Here is a 22,826-nt window from a genome sequence, read left to right as displayed (position 1 = left end):
ATTGTTCAACAGTGGTGATACATTAGTGTATACCTGGTTATCATTCTTTTTATATAACATCACAAGTAGCGGGGGAAATTATTACAGCTCTGTACCTTTTAATGCTTTGTCTTTCAAGACTTCTTAGGATGTGTCTGGCATGCCTGTTGTTTTAGGAGTGACAATGATAGTGCCAGCAAGAGAGAGCAGGGTGTTTTCTGCATGGGGTCCAGTTTTCTGCTCATTAAATTATTGATTTTTTTAATGGATTATACAGAGCCCAAGTGTGATTTTGGGTTTTTTTGCTTGCTGTTGCTTATTATTAGCAATGAGCACTTAAATAAATCACCTATGTAATAATATTAGGAGAGGCTCTGAAGTTTTTTCTCTTGTAGTTCATGTAGATCAGCAGAACGCAGACGTAGCTCTGTGGTGGTAAGCTTGCCTGGACTTGAGGTGTTCCCTGGAGACCTCCTAGTGTCAGATGATGCTGCTGACTACCTGCAACGCTCACCATTGCTGCTAAATGGAGGTCAAGTACACGGTGGGTTTTGATTCTTTTAAATCACGCATAAACTTATATTTTTTTAAAAAGTTAAATTATACTTGGGGCATAAACCAACACGCCTCAGGATTCAGAATATGAATGTCAGGTGCGAATATGAAAATTCCCTGTGGAGTTACTCTTATCAATCTTCTTTGCTGATCAGCTGTATAATACAGTTGATCAGTGAATTCTGCCTACCGTGGTACTGGTGTTTAGCATCATCATTACTTTATAAGCCACTTATTCCAAAAGAAATTCTATGAGATAAATAAGGTGAGTCAAACTACAGATATCAGCGGCTTAATATTCCTATTGCTTGACATTTTGCTGCTTTTCTCAAGCCCAGGCGAATATAGATTTTTTTCCTTAGGGCTCGTCTACACTACTGTGTTACATTGGCACAGCTGCACCGGTGCAGCTGCACCCTGCAGCACATCTGCTGAAGGTGCACTATGCTGATAGGAAAACACTCTCCCGTCGGCATAATTACTCCACCTCAACAAGAGGTGGAAGCTATGTCGGTGGGAGAGCATCTCCCACCGACTTCGCACTGGTGTGGACAAGGCTTAGGTCCACGTAACTTGCATCACTGTGGGGGTGGTTTTTTCACACTCCTGAGTGACATAAGTCACATCGACTTAAGCAACAGTGTAGACAAGTCCTTAATCTATAATTGTCTTGATGCTGTAGGTTTTTCAGCCATTAAAAAGGTCAGGAATTAGACTAGGTGTAGAGAGCTATTAGGGGATATCAAATGATGCACAGTCTTATGGGATATTATTTTGGAACTATTAAATTGACAGTTGTCTAAAGCATGATTTTAAAAATGAGGTTTTGAACTTCAATTTTAATACAATGATACTTAAGCACATGCATTCATGAATCAGGGCCTAAGTTATTAGGATTTGATTACATGGAGAAATTTACTGGTATAACTATCCCAATATAATTATTCTAGAATAAGAGAGAGAGTCCACATGGGAAGTTGTACAGGTATAACTATACTGATATAATTAGGCTGGTAAACTTATCTGTGTGGACAAGCCCTTAGATGCTGTAATAAACAGATATGGCTAGTGTTCTTGAAAGTTGAATGATGTCATTTTAAAGAACTAACGTGAAGTCTAATTGACCACGTCATGGTAAGAAATTAACTTGCAATCATGTAGCTGGGTTTTTAGCAGAGCTGAGCACCTGCAACTCACATTGACAATGAGAATTGTGAGCATTCAGCAACTCTGACAATCCAGTCTTTGGTACACATCACTATTGCACATGGGACCTATTCTAAAAGCCATCAATGGGTTTAGCTCAACCCCACAAACTGCCTGTACACAGATGTTAAATTTTATTTAAGTATAAATTATTTCTTCTCCTTAAGAATTGTATTTGTCTCCTTCAAAAAAAAAAAAAAGAGCCACAAAATAATATTAATGATCTTCCTTTTGTTTTCTTACCCAACAACGTATTTGTTTTAATTTCACCCATTAGAGTCCAAAAAACCAAGGTGGCCGTTCGCCAGAAAAGGAGCTGTGAGTATTTCACAACATAATTTTTCCTGTAATAGAGTTTCCCACAGATTAATGTGAAAGGCTAACTTGGTTCTTCATTTTGCAATCTCTGAAGAAAGACAGAGGGCTGGTGAAATCAAAAATAAATGCCCCAATTCAGGCAGGTAATCTGTGGGATGATCTGCCCCCTACATAGGTCTCATCCGGATCTCTAATAGATATAAATTGGTTTAAGCCCTGAAGCACAAGGCTTAATAACACTTCCAAAATTTTTGTTGGCTTTAATTACAATAATTCTAGATATTCATACAACTGTCCAATTCCTTTTTAATCTTGTAAAGTTGTTGCTTTCCTATGGCCACATGTCATTGAGGCCAAGAAGTTAACAATGGGACGACTCAAATAAGTACCTGTTAAAGTATCCTACTGTACTGGAGTCAAAAATCACTTCATCAGTGGTGTTAACTGAAGGATACATGCTGCAATGAAACAAATTTGATGTGTTGAAATAATACTATTTACCAATAGTTGAAGAGTCCTCTTAAGAACAAAGCCAGCCTAACCCTGCATGGTTTTAGTCTCTAAGATCCCACTCTTACAAAGCAATCTGCTAGCACAGATCCCCAGCAGCCACAGCCCTGGAGCCTCTTTCTCTGGGCGCCGTAGCCCTGCACCTCCCAAATTCCCCCCCCCACACCTCTTCTCACACCACTACCCCCTCCTACCTACCCGCTATTCCCCCCAAGGCCACCACCTCCCCTTACATGTGCATCTTCTCCAGGGTCCAGGCACCTAATCAGAGGAGCCACGCCCACGCAGCTCCACTAATTAGGTGGGTGGCCCTTCATTCTCTCATGTGCGGTCACCCAGGAGTGCACCGTAGACGGAACTATCCGCGGACCACTTGAATGGAGCTCGCGGACCACTGGTGGTCCACGGACCACAGTTTGAGAACCTCTGAATTAGAGAACATGCTCGTCTAAAGTTGCCTAATGCTCCCTTATAGTGTCGTTTGGCAGCCGCCTGCTTTGTCCACTGCTTGCAGGAAGAGCAGCCCATTGCAGCTAGGCTGGTGGGGGCTTGGAGCCAGGGTGGGCCAACAGCCCCCACATCAGCTCCCCTAAGTTCCCTGTGTGGCTGCTGCCCAGCAGGCTGTCAATTGCTGGCAGTTCAGCTGTCCCTCCCCCACTGCCCTGTGCTGCTCTTGCCCTCTGCCTTGGAGCTGCTCCGGGAGCCTCCTGCTTGCTGTGCAGGTAGGGTGACCAGATCCTATTTTATAGGGACAGTCCTGATTTTGGGGTCTTTTTCATATATAGGCTCTATAACACCCCACCCCCTGTCCTGATTTTTCACACTTGCTGTCTGGTCACCCTATGTGCAGGGAGGGGACGGGGAAAAGGGGTGTTGTTGCCAGGGTTTCCCCTTCCCCCGTTCCTGCCCCCACCCATCTCCACAGAGCAGCGGGGGACACAGCAGGCCTCAGAATGGAGGGAGCTTGCTGGCAGCAGCTGCTGTCTCAAAGTCTCTCTCTCACAAACAGGGTGTCAGAGTAGCAGCCGTGTTAGTCTGTGTCTCTGTCTCTCTCTCTGCCATGCTGTCTTCCCCGCCCCCTCCATTCCTGCTGCCTTATAGAGTGAGGCTGCATTAACAGCAAGGTGTTAACCCTTGGGGGCTCAGCCGAGTGCTAGTTCATCATTTAGCAGTAAGCCATTCCCTGGGAAATATCCCACCCTCTTCCACCCTCTGACTCCACCACCTCAACCAAGCTTCACACTTATCATTGCTGTGTACAGTATTAAACTGTTTGTTTAAAACTTATACTATATATATCTATAAAATATAGTCTTTTGTCTGTCAAAAAAAAAAATTCCCTGGAACTTAACCCAATTTTTCTCCATGCGTAAGTAAAATAATTGTAATAAAAAAGATGGAGAAAAATTGTTCTCTCTTGCCCAGAGGGCAGGACAAGATCTGGGTTAGGTGATTAACTTTTGAGCCATGGCTTCACTTGGTTCTCATTTTTGGTCTCCCTTCATCAGCATAAACATTCCTGTTTACTTGTCAATTTAGACTCAGTTCAGCAGCAATTAAGCATGTGCTTAAATCCCATTGGCATTAGTGGGATTTAAGAAATTAGGACAAAGCAATGAAACAAGTGCGGACAATTTTCAGAGTGGCTTTTTCAATAAATAAATCAATGATACCTCATTTGAAAAACTTCCGAAGCATTCTCCCTCCCCTCCCCTCCCCCCCTCCATCCACCACCCAAATACCAATGGGGAAGAAAAATTGGCTACATTATTATGGTTTTAGTCTGCCAGGACCTCACCACTAACATTTGGCTCTTTCTAAATGGGACTATTTGCATGTTGAAAGTTAAGCACATACATAAGTATTTGTTGGATTGGAACCTGAAACTGAGAATTTTGAGGTTCAAATATTTAAAATTTGCAACAAACTGCAAACAAGCTATTCAAATGACAAGAAACATTTGTTAATAATTTTGATGTTCACTCAAAAGTGAGTTCACTAGGATTATTCATGGACGTAAAAGTTAAGCACATGCGCACGTGTTTGCAGGATCAGTGCCTTAATTAGAAAATGCAAGTAATATTGTTTCTGCTCACAGACAGAACGTCTTGTGGAACTGACCATCACAGATCAAACTGTGAATTTCAAATATCATAGTGAAATGCACCTTTTGAAATGCGTTTTTGGCAAATATTCCAGCATTCATCTTAAAATTCATTTTTGAGAGTGTTCATATTAATAAAGTATAAGCACCCATACGGTCTCTGAAAGCAAATATGAAACACAGTCAAGTCAATATTCACTTTGCAATTCTAAAATATTGGTGGCAGTAAGCATAATGCAGTGAGGTTCGGTGTGCAAATGCTGCAAGCAATGTTTGTTTGTTTTTTAAATCCATTGATTCTTTTATTAGTATTATTCATGTCATGGAAAAATCTCTTTTAGTGTTCATAAAAATCTTATTTTTACATGCACAAAAAACCCCACCCTAAATGCTATGGCAAATTTGACCAGACAGTGTCACTTTAAATGTGTAGTTTAAACCAGGTGAAGAGTTCAATATTAAAATGTTTTGAAAAAAATGTTTACCCTCAAAGATTTCCTGGTCACATATCACTGATTTTTGCATGAGCAAAGCAAGCTGAGTTTATTCTTAGATGGGTTTTGAGAATAGCCCATTATCACTTGTGATGTTCTAGGTTAGCAACAGTCAAAGACTACCGCACTGTACAACTCAGTCTTATTGTGCCAAAGGGCCACCTTGACCTTGGCTCCTATCCAATATGTAGAAGCAAATGACAGCGCTGCATCTACACTCCTTTCACTGGATATGTGTACATGGGTTGGCAAAGAAACCAAACATTAGGGTGAAGTCCTTGCAGATTAAAACAAAATTACTGAAGCTAATAAGCATACTATTTACTTCTTTAAATTATAACGTGTAGAATTTATCTTTTAACAGGGTAAAGACAAACAAAAGCAAATGTCTGATCTGAAAAACTGTCTTTCAACCATTAAGATCACAGACTGCAGTGGATATGAGTTTCACAGTTTTAAGGTATGGAAATACTCAGTAAATTACACTGATAGTCCTCTCCAAAGCACTCAAAACTTTTTTCTCTTCTTTGTGTCCCTTTTAAAATTAATCTTTTCCATGGCAGTAATCGACATAGGCAATCTACATGCAGAATCTGTATATAAATTTAGGGTACAGTTGTTGCAACAGAAGGCAGTTAGTCTTGTGGTTAAGACAGAAGTCTAGGAGTCAGGCAATTCGGAATTTATGCCCAGCTCTGACAGGCTTCATGTGACCTTGGTCACTTACGAGATGTCTACACTGCAGCTGAGCACATGCCTCCCAGCCTGGGTAGAGAATCATGCTAACTTCGCTCAAGCTAGCACCCTAAAAATAGCAGTGTGGATGTTATGCCTTGGCAGTGGCTCAGGCTAGCTGCCTGAGTTCAAGCTGCCTGACCCAGAGGGTCAGAGTTCGGGTGGCTAGCCCGAACCCCTCCCCATGCTGCAGTGACCACACTGCAATTGTCTGTGTGCTGGCTCAAGCAAAGCTAACTTGAGTGTCTCCCTCCACACTGGGAGGCTCCCTCCCAGCTGCAATGTAGATACACTGCAAGGTCTCTGTTCCTTGATTTCACCATCTGAAAAACAGGTATAATAATACACCTCTGCTTCAGAGGGGTGATCTGAGGTTAAATTCATTAATGTTTGCAAACCACCCTGAGATCCTTGGATGGAAGGTGCTCCATAAATGCAAAGAATTATTCTGCATTACTATTATTATATATATGCTTTAGAATACTCAAGAGTAAAATGTCAGGATTTTTATTTTTTAACTATTTAAACATCCAACCAAAGGATGAGAACTGTTGTTATCCAGGTCAGGTTTACTTGGTCCTACCACAGCACAGGGGGCTGCACTTGATGACTTCTCGAAGAGCCTGTCCAGCCTGACATTTCTCTAATTCTATTATTTATACTATATTTTAATACATTGCATAAAGATTGCAGCACTTTATGTATCAGTCAGCTATTATGCATGAAATCTATAAGGTTTTTTTTCTCTCCCCCCCCACCCCAATCAATAGAATAAAACTTGGCATGAAATGATAACGACTCAACAGGCTCAGCAGAAAGACACTGATAATCCATTAGAAGTGAGGAAAGAAGAAGCTGTATGGGAACTTTTTACAAGTGAATGCAGTTACTTTCTGGATCGCTTACTGGTTCTCAAGACGGTAACTTTGGATTTATTTCTCCAGTAGATTAAACATGGGACTTGTCCTGCCGTCAGTGGGGCAAGAAAAAAGTCATCTATAACCTTTCCTTCTTTATATCTAAATGGAAATTACTTCTACTTTTGTGCTGTATACTCCTCATGTCTTGTTTTCTAAACCTGTTTCCACAATTCTCTAGTTTTCATTTCATCCTGATGAAATCTTTTCCTCTGTGTGCCTCTTCTCAGTGCTTTGCATCAGTCTCTCTTGGTTCAGTGCCTTCTGTACTCCCAGTAGCATCAGAGGCCATTTTCGTCTGTCTTTCACTCTCTCTCAACTCGCACTTTCAGACTCATAATGCTATACTTTCCATTACTGCTAGCCCATTTCATTTTGTACTCCTGGCTTTTAATAGCTTAGCTTGAAGAGGACTAATGGGGTGTAGTTGTGTTATCCAGACTAGAGCCTTGAAAATGCAAAAATTCGGCAGGGCAGTATTTCAAGCTCCCCTCCCACCCAGCGGAAAAAATAAAATCAAGCCTAACCTTATCCTGAGGAAAAATAGGAGCATCTTCAAAGTTGAACAAGCTGTGGTAAGGCTGCACTCCGGACAGTTAGACCATGCAGTATCCCTTTATAGGTGATAAAGGAAGATCTATCAAGGGTTTCTATACACACACTCACACACACACTTTCACCACCTCTACCACTGGTTTCTCAAAAGAAAGGAGGATAGAGTCCAGGGAGGAACTGCATTTTAAAAAGCACGTTTCATGCTGAAAAGGTGGTTTAGTCATCGACACTAATGCTCCAAAATCAGGTGGATGAGGAAGAGCACAGACAGCTCCATTAGGGTGGGCAGAAGGGGGGGGGGGCAGTTATTGGACAGTTAGGAAAAGCCAGGATGAAAGTATCCTGCCATCTAGAAACATTTGTTTTAAAGAGTGGAAGTGGTAGAGGATCGCTGAGGAGCTCAGCTAACTGCAAGTGGTTCTCCTGCTAGGCAGGGGGGTATTACAAGGCACTCAGACCCTTTGGTGATGAGTGAGGAGTAAGAACCTAGAGAGAAAGGCAGGTAGATACAGTAGTAGGCCCTATGTGGCTCACAAATGATACAGCCTCTCCTCCCTCATCCCATCCCTCCCATCCCCGTTTTTAATTATTCTCCAGCAGTGAAAACAAATGTGCTTATGAAAGAGTTTGGCAACTCTCACAGTTCCATGTATTTCTTGCTGCTCTAAATATTTCTCACTATTAAATATTCCACTTGTTCTAATCAAGCTCAGCTGAGATTTGAGACTATGGAGTGTTTCCTCCTCAAATGGCGTTCTTCTCAGGCTCTCAGATCAGTAGTTCATGGCAGCTAGACCAATGCAGGGATAAGCATAAGCATTCACTCTCTTCACCCCTCCCCTAGCACCTTGGGCAACATCAGTAAGCATTTTATTCATGTTTTCATGTAAAGCCATTTCTATTAAATACATTATATTTCTCAGCTCATTCTTAGCTGCTTTGGGGGCATTGTTTGGTAGAAATCACAGTAAGTCAGTGCAACCCCCAAAGAGTCAAGCTCCAGCAGCTGATGTGTAATGTATTCAGTATTCAACACGTGCATTCACAGTGTTCATTCAGCACCACCACTGAAATTCACCCAGAAAGAAGAGAGACTGAACAAGCCACCCAGCCTCTCAAAGCTTTGGCCCTACAGCCATTTAGCTGCTTAGAGGGACTCTTCCACCCCCCATGCCAGAGCATACAGAGCAACATGGAGGTAGACGGAAAGGGTTGGGGTGGGCCTAGATTAGAGGACAGGGTTCATGACCACCAGGTTTGCAATTGCATGGATCTGTGGGTATAAACCCCTGCGTACAGGTCTAAAGAGGCCTCAGCCCCCATTCCCGACCAAGAATAAAATAACAGCCATGATGGGGCTACGTTGCGGTCTGTGGGCTGGCTGTGTATGGATTCTCTCACTTCAGTCACTGCATAGGTCCTGCCCAAAACCCATTATTTTTAGGCTTTGTGCAGGCCATGAAAGACTTGCTCCTAACTGGTGGGAGCCCAGCCATTTTGTAGTCTGCCAGTCAAATTATGGCTTACGAAGGAATATATGGTAAATCTATCTGCCTGCTGCAAATTAATTGGTTTGTTAATGTTGAATTAATACAGATAATAAATAATATGGCTTTATTGTCTTTTTTAAAGATATTTGTGAATACGCTAAAATACCTGCAAAACAATGAGTTCCTTGTGGATGTGGATTTGTGGGGACTTTTTGCAAACTTGGAGGAGTTAAACCAGGTGAGGAAAAAAAGAAGACATCTCATTTAGACCAAAAGCTGACAGCATAATTAAAAAAGAGGAACACAAAGAATTGCCAGACCCAGATTTCAGTGTCTGTATCTTGAACTTGACCCTAAGGACACTATCCCCCTCTCTCTTTGGCAAAACAATTTGGATGAGGCATCTGATCAGGCCAAATGATTTCATGAACAGGCATAGAGCCATTTGAGTTTTGGTTATGGCTGATCGTGTCCTGTTTCCTGTCATAAGATGAGTTTGGCATTAGCTCTTTAAAATAGAGTCTTGTTAAATCATGGGTTTTGGCAGTCCTCAGTATACAAACATTAGGGCAGAACAATCACAACAGCCAGATCCATACAACAGTGAATTTCCCGTATCAAACAATTGCATAGACATGAAGTGTCTGCTACACTATGGTCCCTTTGTGCTACTCAATAAGGAGTATTCACCCACATCTCCCCAGCTAGGGATTCCCCCGGTGACATGCTTGGCTCATGTGCTACTCACCCTGCAGCTTCTGGGGCAAGGTGGAGAGAAGACACACTCAGAGTGCTCTGTGCTCTGTCTACCCTCAGCTTGTGGCCAGTCCCCGTGGGGACTCTTTTCCAACATGTGAAAGTTAAAGTAGTCCCTATGCTGCTCTGACTTGTGCTGGGGCCAGGAAAAGACTCAGGGATCCCTAGCACCACCCACCCTGAGTGTAAACTCGGCAAAGCAGAGAACCTGGCCTAAGATCTCCATTTTCAAGGACAGCATTCTCTGCAAGGCATTTTAATGCCACGACAAGTTAGTCAAGATTGCAATTGATAATACCAGGCATTCCTTCAAGCTGAAATAGTTGTTACCTGGCTTTAATGGCAAAGCAAAACTCTGTCCTGCCTTTGACAGCATCACATAAGACAAAAGAAATTATTTCCAAACTGATTCTTCTCACTGAATGCAAAATTACCGGTATAAGAGCAAATACATCACCCTGACTGAATGAGGGGTGGCGTTTGGGAACAGTTTCTGACTCCATTAGTGAATGAGCACTACAGAAGATGATCACTAGGATCAAATGCTACTCTAGTAAGAAAACTGTGTGTTGCAGTTTTCCTCCTCAAAGTTACACTTCCCACAGTCACTGACATCTCATTTTTGTTGCTCTTCTTCTACCAGCACAGAAAGATTTTGCCTTCTATAATAAGGATTGCAAAGATTAATCGGTGTCTGCACAGTGGCTTGAACATACAAAGGGCTAAGTATTATTATTAGAGCTCTATTGGTGAGAGGCAGTATGAGCTAGTAGATACTGACAGTCAGGAGATGTTGACTCTACTCCCATCTGTGCCATTGGCTTGCTGGGTGACATTGGCCCAGTCAGTTCATCTCTCTGTGTCTGTGTTTCCTCCACCAGCCAATATCTTTCCTGTCTATTTAGAGTGTAATCGCTTCAAGACAAGGCCCTGATTTTTACTCTGCTTATGCAGTGCCCAGCCCACTGGGCCTCTATATCAGTCTGAGCCCTTTGATGTTGTTACTCTATGTCGTGGGTCATGCATGCTCCATCCCCTTTTGGGATAGGGCAAGGGTCATTGTAGCCCCGCGGCCAAGTCTGAGTGACCCCTCTGGGTCCCAGAATATGTGGCCCAACAGCCAAAGTCAATATACTCGCCCTCTCTATCAGGAAGGGGTGGCCTAACAGCCAGAGTCAATAGAGCTGCCCTCACAATCAGGGCTGTGCGACCTAATGGCCAGAATCAATAGAACCGGTGAGACGGGCTGCCACCCCAGGATGGGCAGCAGCCAGGGTAGGGGAACCCAGGCCCTCCCTTTCCACCGGGTCCCAACCCAGCGCCCTGTCGATTGCAGGGTTGCCTGCCACCAGCTCAGGGATCTGGCCAAAACACACTGAGCTAGTCTCTGGTTCTACAACCACCTCCCTGCGAAGATTCCCTAGGTTGCTTCCTACCCGCTTCTCCACGGCTTGTAGTCTCAGAGTTCCCACAGTCTCTCCTCCCTCTGTGGCATCGAAGCCTGGGGGTCATCGGTCACCACCATCTGGCTGGCCTCCACATCATGAAGTGCCAGTGGTCCTTCAGTAGGAGCCTGCAACCCAGGGCCTGTCACTGGCAGGGTTGCCCGCCACCGGCTCAGGGATCCAGCCAAAACACGCCGAGCTAGACTCTGGTTCTACAACCACCTACCCGCAAAGATTCGCTGGGTTGCTTCCAATTTGCTTCTCCAAGGCTTGTTGTCTCAGGGTTCCCATGGTCTCTCCTCCCTCTGTGGGATCTGGAGCCTGGAAGTCATCAGTTGCCGCTGGCTGGCTGGCTGGCGTCCGCATCATGAAGTGCCAGCGGTCCTTCAGCAGGGCCTGCAGCACACCTCCTCCCTCTCCAATGGTTCATCCTGAATAAGATGAGCTGTTCCCTTTTATACATGGTTTCCAACTGGAGCATGCCCAGAAGGGTTGAGGGGGCATGGCCTCCTCGACCCAAAGAGAGGCATTAATCCCTGCAGTCCCAGTGAGGGGCATGCACGTCCCGTCACACTATAATACGACATAATAATGAAAATAATAATTGTTACTGCAATAAGTGAGTACTCCCTCAGTTCCCCCTGGCATCCCTACAGAAACAACAGATAAACTAAACATCAGAATAAACATGCATCAAGTCTTTGCCTGGCCCTATCGTGGTGAGAGACAGGGGAGGGGTTGAATTATGTGCTATTTACAGGATGAACACGCCGGAGGGTCGATTAGGATACAATCAGGATTGAGTGTTGTTTTTAATACTTTTCCCATTATGGTTTTTTTAAATTTTTGCATGTGTATATAATATAGTAACATCCATTATGGTCAAATGTGGGGAAAATGATACTGACACCCTTGCCATAAAAGAACTTTATGTTGTGAAATATATAAAATACACCTTGCCAACATGCTAGAGTTAATACTGTACCACGAGCAACTCCCCGAAAGCTATGTAGGCCCACACATTTGCTAAACAAAATAGAGTGGTTAAAATTAAAATCCCAGCATTTTAATGTAGTTCACTACTGTACTGGAGATACAGCAGTTATTTTCCATTCTGTTTCTACAGGAATACTGTAGATTCCTGATACCACTGCATGGTAGATGTAGATTTCACAGTAAATTTTTCTATGGTGGCACAAGATGTGGAGATTCAGATAGGACCACTAGAATCTAAGTGAAAATATTTTTAAAGAACTTCATTTGGGAGAATGCCTTGCTTGCAAAGGCAGTTTTCACATTCTGGTCCCTTGGCAGTTTTAAAGAAATGTTTTTCATTATCTTCAGGAAATTGAAATAAGGTGGAATATAAATTACAATCGCTTTCCAAATGAGTTTGAAGACCTCTTTAATCACATTGCATCTACAGTGTTCTGTCACATCAGATCACTATACAGCATTTATTTCTGTAATTCCCAATGTTAATTTGTGTTGAATATTCATATTAATTATGTAGCTACTGTTCTAAAATAAATGTAATTGGAAAAATGTAATATTGTGTCATCATTTTTGTTAAACAGAGCTTGACAAGGCCTAAGTGGGTGTTTTTAACAGGATTGTTTTAACTTCTGGTTAACTTAAGCACTTAGACCATGATTCGGAAAGGGATTGTGCCCGCTGACTTAAAGTCAGTCAATGGAGCTTGGTGCAAGTATAGGGCTTTATTGGGTGTGGAGTCCAGTTGCAGGATCTGGACTTTAAAAAGATTTAATGGTAAAAATAAAGCTCAGAAGAGCAGACAAACTAATTTTTTTTCTTTCCTTGACTAGGTGAGTCTCAGTTTTGTGACTGATTTTTTCAAAATTGTAAAGGACCATATCACTGCATCTGAATCCTCCCTGGATTTCATCTCTGTACTCACAAAGGTAACATGGTCAGAAAGGCTCTGTAGTAGGACTCTAAATGTAGTGCAGAAAGTTTTTGAAGCTGCTTTCTTGGTCACATTCCACTTTTAGTAAAAGACCTAGATCATATAATAGGAGGAATCAAGCTGTCCAATGGGAGCTTCAGAGATACATTCACTCTTCTTTCACTCAACGGGTGAAATCCTGGCCCCGCTGAAGTCAATGAGAGTTTGCCATTGACTTCACTGGGGACAAGATTTCACCCCAAATTTGTAAGTGCCTCTAACACAGGTGGATACCTTAGTACATTCCTAAATATAAGGCTATGCAAAGCTGTTCCGTAGCCTAGCACTTTTTATCATCTACTTTATTTTTCCGGCAGTAAAGTCTCAACACTGCAGATGCCCGTAGAATTGCTAGAGTTGTGGCAGGATTCTTTAAGAAAGTAGTTTTCTTTGGCAAGTTTACTCTCTATTGTAGCCCGATTTTCCCTGTTGCAATCAAATCTCCGGCAAAATGTATCTTACAAAAACTAAGAAAAGTAGATTGTTTACCCCATTGTTTTGCCCCTCACTAGGACATTCCTCTTTTCAATCTTGTTAAACTTCTAAATCTTTTGTCTTGCAGTATTTTCAAGGTAACCTCTGCCAGACACACCAGATTTACTGCCTTCATTACACCTCAGCCATCTTTTACTTGGAGAACCTGAGGCAGAGAGAAGATTTTGGAATCTATCTGAAAGTAAAGTGTTGGTTTTGCTCTCCTTGTTGAGTCTTCAACCATCCTATCCTGTCTTTAAAAACAAATTGGAAAAGCTATATTCCATTTTAGATAATAGTCTATGCCTTTTTTCTTGAAATGCAAACAATACCACAGGTTTAAATATACTGGGTAGAATCCTGGCTCCACTGAAGTCAGAGGCAAAATTTCCATTGACGTGAGCTCCTTCAATGGCACCAGGTTTTCATCCACTCCATTCATACAGTGCTTAATGCACTTTCAATTAGTGCAACCTGTAAAATACAGAATTATTAGATGTTAGAATTAGTTTCCAACCGGAGCAGGTCAAACAGCTGGGCTGTTAATCCAAAGCTGTCATATGTTACCGCCTATTGCAGGGTAGGAGCAGCAGGGTTGGCCAATGTATAATGTTTTGTGATATCTGCAAACACTGGGAGGAGAGTGGAGCAGTTGACATAACTAAGTACCTAATGCAACAATCCCCTCTTGGGATTGCCTAACACTGAGCGCAGAAGCTAAAATAACTGCCTATTTTTAAGAGGTTTGGGGGAGGGATAGTTCAATGGTTTGAGCATTGGCCTGCTAAACCCAGGGTTGTGAGTTCAATCCTTGAGGGGGCCATTTAGGGATCTGAGGCAAAAATTGGAGATTGGTCCTGCTTTGAGTAGGGGGTTGCACTAGATGACTTCCTGAGGTCCCTTCCAACCCTGATATTCTATGATTTTCTGTCTTATGTGATCTGCTCAAAGATCAGACCTTGTAACAATCACTTGACTCCAGGAGCTGCTGCTTTAATGAGAACACCAAATAGCATGAAACTCACAAGAGTTGCCACACCTGAGGAATAGGAGATTCAAGAGGCTTTTGTGTGAACTGGAGAGGCTGGTGTGGTGGTTTTGTCACTTAAGCTCTGTCTTTATTTGAAGCAGTGTTTATATTCACATGGTCTTATCAGACTTTACAAGCACAACATTCAGAATAAGATAAATGCTTTATTACTTCATTCTGAGCCTGAATTCTCTTTGCAGAGGGAAGTTAAAAGCATGTGTTTAAACCAAGCTAACAGCACCAGACACATGAATATAATGAAAGAGCATGGTAGTGCTTTTGCGTGTTTTTGTGAGTCTGTGAGAAAAGAGTTGGTAGAGTTTTCATTGAATCCGAGGGAGAATACTTGAATGCTTCCCCCCCACCTTTGCATATTTATATCTCTGTGACCCATCTGGTAGGGAAGAGGATCTCCTTGAGTGCACAGGATGGAACTAAAAAAGCAGCTCATTGATGTAAATGTCATTTTTACCCTTTGAGATACATTTTGTTTTACTGTATCTGAAACCAGCTGGGAAGAAGAGAGAGACTGGGAGGCTAGCACAACAATACTACATTCAGTGGCTTGGCTTTTCCCTGTCATGTAGCAGTATCTCCATTGACTTGACCTAAACTCTTGCCAAGCTTGAAGAGTTATTGTTTATGGACTTCTAAAGTGAGCACGAGTGGTCAAATTCTGCTCTTAGTTACACTGCATAAATCTGAAATCAGTGGTGTTAATCCAGATTTACACCAACCAAATTTAGCCCATAGACTGCATGGGATAGGGCCCTACCACTTTTATTTATCTTTAGCATCACACAGACCAATAGCACTACATAAATACTAAATAATGGGCATCACCATTTCAAACTCACTCAGCTTTCAGATTTTACTCTATTTAAACCTGATAAATGAGCTCACTCTTATGGGCAGCTCCAGGGTGGTAGCCAAGTGTCCTGCCCCCACTAGGGGCATTTGGGGTCTGAATAGCTCCAGTACCACCAGGAGTCCCCCAGGGGCAACAGAGACACATCTAAGGGCAAAACTCACTCTTTTATAAGCAGTCACTCGTTGGAGAGGAAATGGCTCTGGAGGAACCCCCGACTGAGATTTTTCTTGATGAGATCAAATGGTATAGTGAAGAAACGTATTATTAGGAATTAGTATAATGCCTGAAATGTTAAGTTATCTATACCAAAAATTAACCTGTGGGACTGATTCAGCTCCTCTTGTAGTGAAAGGGAGCCTTTCCATTGACTTCACTGGGATCTGAATTGGCTTCATCACAAGTGGATCCCCATTTCATTTCAGTCAACTGATGATGCAGCTAATTTCTTATTAACGGCTTTGTCAGAAAGCACCCAGAGGTCATGGATCCTAAAACAGGCTTCCTTTATATTCAGTAGTGGTGTGAACAAAATGAACAGTGCAAACGACTACATCTACCAGAACTGTTGGTGGCTCCTTTACACAGACTGACCCGATATCCCCTCCTCCTTAACAATATCTGGAAGAGAAGCACTGATGCAGCACAGAAAGCCACCATCCACTCTATTAAGGAAAAGGTGGAAAAGTCCTTACGTAAGTAGCTGAGATTAAAAGTCAAGTTATCCATTTAGTATTTTCTCTGAGGGTTTACGCACTTGAGGTTCAAATGTAAAGGAGGTTGTTGTTTTTTACTGTGTGAAGATGTGATTGGTGGCATGAAAAACTCATTGTGATCCCTTTGAGACCTTCTCTTTTTCTCAAAATTGTCTGGTACCATTCTTATATTGTCAAAGTCTTCCCTCAGTATGGTAATGCAGCACTTAAATCAGTCAGTCACTTGTATTCACAGAGAATCACTTGAGCAGTTCACAAATGGGAACAAATCAAGGAGTATCTCAAACAAAGAGGTCTTTGAGATGGAGTCATGTCTGGGAAGGATTCGGAGCGTTTAATCCTTAAAAGAATAAAATTCCACACACAAGGGGCATATTAAGCCAACAACCTTTCTCGGAATGACAGTCTTAACCTGTAAGGTATCTAGGGAGACATCTCATCTAAGGAAAACTTTCTCCAGCTTATGTAGAAAAAAATGGATGGATTTTTATACTGGAGTCTATTTTACATAAATAACCTATTAATTCAGTCATTTCCTGGAACCCACAATTTGCAGCTGTAAATATCTGGTAGCTCTGAAGCTCATTATAAGACAAACTTATTTTTCCAGTGCCCCAATCCAGCTCCCACTGAAGTCAATGAGAGTATTAATAGATAGAAAGTGAATACACCTATTGGCGTATGCCTGGACCAGTGACCTCTGCCCAGGATTACATATCAGGAAGTGGCTTTGGTCCACTTAGCCTGTCTGCCTTCATGTCCTCATCTGTGACATTACAACTTACCTGCCTTGCTGGGATGGTGTGAGGGGTAACTTTACCTCCAGCGTTCCCTCCCTTGCAGAGTGTGTGCGCGCACACTGCAGTGTTGTGTGCAAAATGGCTGTGCATGCAAAATTAGGAGTCATATTGAAGTTTTGCTCTTTAAGGCCCTGATCCTGCAGACTAATGCACGTGCTTCATTTTACACACTGTGAATAGATCTCCTGAGTCCCAGTCCAGTGCCTAAATCACAAAACCATCCTTCCTTTTAAAGTTTATTCTTAAAGATTTGCATCGATTCCAATGGCTTTTGAATCAGTCTCTAAATGTTAAAAGCTAATTTACCCTTAAATAAACCACTAAAGAACTTTCTCATGCTACTGGAGTCACTCATGAACCAATAATAGACAGGCTCCAGCCAATTCCCACCCCCCAGTTCCCCAGCTTTGCACCCCCAGCATATATTGTCTTGCTCTGGTCAGAAGCCTGGTTACCTAAGAAATAAAATAAATTTACAGTGTAAGTTCTGCAAACTAAACAGGATTTGAATAAAGCAGTGTCTCACCCTGACAGATGGTACAAACAGATCACAGATCTTCAATACACAGGCTGGAACTCTCCTCCAGCCTAGGACCATGCTCCCCAATTCAAAGTCTTTGTCCTCCAGATGCGTTTCCAGGCGTTGAGTTGTGGCAGCAATGAGGCCAAGTGATGAAGTCACTTCCCCTCTTTTATAGTTTCTTCCAGTTTGCTGAAAAGATCTATGCTTGTGACGTAGAGGTCTTTCCCCATTGGTCAAGCAGCCTCCATTGTATATGCCCTCTCTCTGAGAAGTCTCCATTGTATACAGTTCCTGGGATAGTGAATTCTCTTTAATTGGCCATCAGCATGACTGGCTACTCCACAGTCGTACCTGAAAGGCTGGTTGTGGGTGTTCCCAACCTCACAACATATTTCAGTAACACACACATAACAAAACTTTGTAACTTCCCATACAATGATAGCACATACAATCCAATAGGATATTAATGTTCAACAGCTCAAGACTTTTAAAATGATGCCTCACAAGGCATATTTTGTACAAAACATATCATAATTATATGACAGTGATGAATATGGGGGTTCCAGGGTGTTGCTTTGAGGTACAGAGTGCCAGAAACTCCCACTGAAATCACTGGGAGTTAGCCATCTAAACACCTTTGAGGGTTTAGGCCAGAGTCCCTCCACTTCCACTGCAGTCTAGCATTGTTAAAGGCATTCAACATCTCCCAAGCTTGTTGTCAACCATGGGAAAAATTGATATTTTCTATTTTTCAGGAGATCTTGAAGGTAAAGTAAAATGGCTGGACAATTTTCAGAAATTTAGGCAGCTGCACGAGCTTATAATTTGGCCTCCACTTTGGGATCGTGACAAAAGGTTCTTTCTCCCAGAGGTAAGCCGTGTATTCACCACTATTTAAATGTTAGCCTGAGGACTTCTTCTTTGAAGAAAATTTTCATATAGTTCCTACATTTGCCCGACCTTAGTGTTGTGGTCTAAAGATGATAATCATCTCTGTATTCTAACTCATGTAGGTGTACATTATTATTAGCTATATTCTGATAGTATGTAGATGCCCCAATCAAGAGTAGGCTCCATTGTGCTAGGCGCTGGGCAGACACATGTGCACAGATGTTCTTAGCCTTGAAAGACTTACCCTCTTCACGCTTAGCTTTACTCACACAAGTAGTTCAGGGCTGGAGAGAAGGACTCTTCCCTGCTGCCGCATCTCTGGCGGTAACCAGAGTCCTCCTTTCCCCTTCTGAAGTTCAGGGTCTGTCTTTTTGGAGGTGGAAAGGGTTTCTACCACACTTGGCTCTGAGGTTGGGATGTCAACTGGTCCAACAATCTATGGGAGATCCACGTTGCTTACTCCAGGGAGCTGAAGAAGTATCCCAACCCAAGAATCATATGAGGTTGATACAAATACTACTTCTTATTACTCCTTTATTAGCTGGTTTTAAGGTAGAACCATGCAAAATTGTTCACCTTCCCCACTTCCCAGGATGAACCTAAGAAATTCACGTTAGCATTTGTAATGTAAAAATATGAATTTTCCATGAGAATGGTTCTGCTTTCTGCCGAGGTGACCCATTGACCTCCCCTTGCCTTTGAAGCCTGAGTTTAAGTAACATTATGGTAAAGTTGCTAAGTGGGGCTCACCTTGAAGTTCAATGCTGTTAAATTCATTAAACTCACTCTAAAGAAGATGATCCCAGTTTGAATTTTCAAAGAATTAAACTTGTTTAATCCAGAGTATTGCTGAAAAAACCATGGCCATGCTTAATTGGTAGCTGTCTGACATGCTTAGTTTGATGTAAACCTGAATATCCTACAAATACGAAGAGTATTTCTCAGACTCCTTAACAACTGGTCAATTTCCAGTTCCAGGTCAAATTTGTATGATTCTCTTTTCTATTTTTTCTTCCAAGTGTCTGAAACATATTTTAAGAGAAAACGTGAGTGAAAACATCTTGTCTTCCTCAAACAGACAGCTTCTTCATGAAGGGAGGTTAACTCTTGCAGGTAAATGCCATTTTATTCATGTGCCAGCATTACAGCACCATAGTCTGTATGGTCAGTACAGCACAGATCTGTGCCCCACTGATTAATTAGAAATATGGATCAAAGAAAAACAAATATACAGCGTGTTATGCAGTGATTGATTATTGTCACATCTGGATGGCCAACCTGCTAAATGCGGAAGGAATCAGCTTGACTGGCCAATGTCCAAATTTCAGAGCAGGTTTTTTATCGTGATATTCAGGATTGTGGCTCAGGGAACACAGAGGAAGTTGAGACTGCTCTGTAAAAAGGTGTCCTTGTCGCGTGTGATTTATCTAGGTATTTAAGCAGTTCTAATGCATCCATCACTGTACTAGTATCTAGATGCCATATGCAAGATTAAGGAAAGAATTAAAAAAACATTTTTTTCATCCCTCCCAAGTTATGAACAGCTTTTCTAAGGGATTAGCCTTGGTGGATGTCTTCAAAGAGGAAGGTATTACCACGCTGGATTGTGTCCGCCGCTAGTGAGGAAAAGTGTATTGAAACAGGGGACTCTTGAGACTATCCCACCAGTGACATGATCTTGCCCAGCTGCAGTATATTACAGCGTCGGAACATGTCCTTCACGGCAATTCCAACAGCATCACCTTGTGCTGCTGTGGCATCATATAACACAACGTCGTATCTCTGCAGCACAAGCATCATGTTGTAAAGACGTCCAGGTTTGTCTCATTGGATGAATAAGGCAACGTCCCTATCTGAGCATGAGGCAGCAGGGGTTGAGCATGCTCATCCCTACCTGAGTGTGAGGTAGAGACTGGGCAGTGGAAGCATCCCCGTCCTTATCCAAGTGCAAGAAAGACAGAAGACAGAAGAGGCACTGAGAGCAGCACAGTGGGGTGGGATAAAGGTCTCAGCGGTGGTTTAGGCATTAGAAAAAAGTCTTCCATTTAAAATTCCCTGATTAGTGCAGCCAGGCACTGAGGCAAAGAGAATAAGGCATAGAAGTTGTGATTCACCTTGCTCCTACCCTCACAACTATCATCATAAACTGGGTCTGGTCCTCTCATCACAAGATTTCTCCTTCCCAGGCCAGCAACAGGGAGATGAAAATGTAAGGTGATAGAACAGACACAATGGTTGGTGCATAAATTAATACAATTCTTTTTTAACTTACAAAAATTCATTGCTATTATTTGGGAGGGTTTGGCAGAAGGGGGCAGAGCACAAGTGTTTTTTAATCCAGCTCTTCCTTTCATCCCCAAAATTTCAGCCAGCAGCCCCTGTCACCTGAGCTGTCCACTGCTGATGAGATTAAGTACTGGTACTTATCAAGGATCTACATTTCTTGGAGGAAGAAATTAACATTGAAAACAGATAGGGTGGCACATCCCTAAATCTTGCAGAAATAAGTTTGCAAGCTCAATTTATTTTAGCTAATATAAGCAATTGGAGAGAGCTCGTGGTTTGGCAATATTTCTTGATCTTTTCATTTTCAAGATGAAAATGAAAAAACATAATTCTAAGCAGGATGAGATGCTGAAAATGGGAAAGAAGCATTTCCTAAAGACACAGATTTAAAAACACACACAGTCTGATACCGAGGTGTGCTGTGCATCTCCAAGCCCAGTATCAACACCCTAGGTGCCCCGCATTTTTACTCTGAGATAATTCTCTCAAAACTGGGTTGTTTCTTATTACGCTTTGAAACCAAAAGGAAAATGAGTAAAATGTTGCTCATAGCTTCCATCCTAAGAAACAGGTTTACTTCACTAGACATTCCATGACTAAAATATCTCCTCCTACCATTTTAAAATAGTGTAATCAAACCCTTATGTTAAAGCAGTATTGGGAATCAGAAGCAAACAAACAAGGGCCCAGGAATCCTGACTGGAGTCTGCCACACCATCTCAGCATAATGCACCACATATGGATATGAGGGATGGTATGTGGAAGATGCAGTTCTCAGTAGCTGGCCCACAGCTCTGGGACTCATGGCTGAAAGTCAGACTGGCTACAAACCTCACCACCTTCAAAATGAAAACTTCAATTCCCAGCAGCAAATGGAGACAAAGGATCACTTGCTCAAGCTGACAATACCTTCTCCCCACCAGCACAAAATCAGAGAAAACATTAGCTACAGCCACTGTAGAAATTGTAAGACAATGATGGGCAAAAGTACCTAGCATAAATTGAATAAAACATTACAGATTAGCTAATGTGCCTAGATTAGGCAGACTACTGGATAGAGTTTACAATAAATAATTTACATCAGTATTATCAGGGGTGAAAGTAACTTAAAGGACTTACTGGTATGCTGGAGTCCAGAGCAGGGGGTGGGGCCTCAACCGGAAGAGGCATGGCCTTTAGAGCCCCAGGCCCTTTAAATCAAGATTTAAAGGGCCAGGGTCTCCAGCTGCAGTAGAGGCGACTGGGAGCCCCAGGGTTCAGGGTTATTTAAAGGGGCCCTGGGGCTCAGGGGTTTTTTAAATCACCACCGGAGCTACCAGCTGTGGAGGTGGCTGGGAGCCCTGGGGCTCAGGGGTTATTTAAAGGGCCCGGGACTCCAGCCGCCGCTACCGCAGCAGAGCCCTGGGCCCTTTAAATCGCCGCCCAAGCCCCCGTGCTGGAGTTCCAGGGTAGCAGCGGCAGCCGAGAGCTCTGGCGGTGATTTAAATTGCTGAAGGAGCCTTGGGGGCTCCCGGCTGCTGCTGCCACCCCGGGTTCTGGCAGCGGGGCTTGGGTGGCGATTTAAAGGGCCCAGGGCTCCGGCTGCCATTACCACCCCGGGCCCTTTAAATCGCCGCTGGAGCCCCGCTGCCGGAGCCGTTGGCAATTTAAAGGGCCCCAGATGCCACTGTGATAGCGGCAGCTGGTGCCCTGGGCCCTTTAAATTGCTGCCTGAGTCCCCTGCTGGAGCCCCCGGGGTAGTGGCGGCGGCCCGGGGCTCCAGCGGTGATTTAAGGGGCCTGGGTCTCCCAGCCACCACTACCATAGTGGAGCCCCTGGCCCTTTAAATCGCCAGTGGAGCCCTGGGGGCTCCCGGCTGCCGCCACTACCCCAGGGCTCGGGGCTCTGGCAGAGAGTTAAAGGGCCCGGGGCTCTGCTGTGGTAGCGATGGCTGGGAGCCCTGGGCCCTTTAAATCGCCGACGGAACCCTGGGGCTCCCAGCCACCTCCGCAACCTGGGGGCTCTGGCAGCGGGGCTCTGGTGGCAATTTAAAGGGCCTGGGACTCCAGCCGCTGCTGGGAGCCCCAGGCCCTTTAAATCACCGCCTGGGGAAGCCGGTCCAGTATGGTATGCTAGACAGTACCGGCTTACTTTCACCTCTGAGAATAATCCAGGTAATACTATGTGATCAAATATATACCACTGCTAAGCATGAAGGAGCTATGACAA

At 43.2% G+C, this 22,826-nt stretch overlaps 1 protein-coding gene across 1 annotated transcript in view; it reads left to right on the top strand.

The window, feature by feature from the left end:
* Positions 1-22,826, top strand: part of PLEKHG7 (pleckstrin homology and RhoGEF domain containing G7) — a 62,619-nt gene that overhangs the window by 7,034 nt on the left and 32,759 nt on the right. The window contains exons 2-11 of the mRNA XM_043546975.1: positions 375-511; positions 2,018-2,058; positions 5,531-5,626; positions 6,672-6,821; positions 9,006-9,101; positions 12,891-12,986; positions 13,593-13,706; positions 15,923-16,097; positions 18,197-18,312; positions 19,352-19,445. Coding sequence (XP_043402910.1) covers positions 375-511; positions 2,018-2,058; positions 5,531-5,626; positions 6,672-6,821; positions 9,006-9,101; positions 12,891-12,986; positions 13,593-13,706; positions 15,923-16,097; positions 18,197-18,312; positions 19,352-19,445 — 1,115 coding nt within the window. The remainder of the gene's footprint in view (positions 1-374; positions 512-2,017; positions 2,059-5,530; positions 5,627-6,671; positions 6,822-9,005; positions 9,102-12,890; positions 12,987-13,592; positions 13,707-15,922; positions 16,098-18,196; positions 18,313-19,351; positions 19,446-22,826) is intronic.

Source organism: Chelonia mydas, chromosome 1, assembly GCF_015237465.2.
Source record: "Chelonia mydas isolate rCheMyd1 chromosome 1, rCheMyd1.pri.v2, whole genome shotgun sequence".
Taxonomy (NCBI): domain Eukaryota; kingdom Metazoa; phylum Chordata; order Testudines; family Cheloniidae; genus Chelonia; species Chelonia mydas.
The sequence above is the reverse complement of the archived record's forward strand: the minus strand, read 5'-3'. Positions and strand labels throughout refer to the sequence as shown.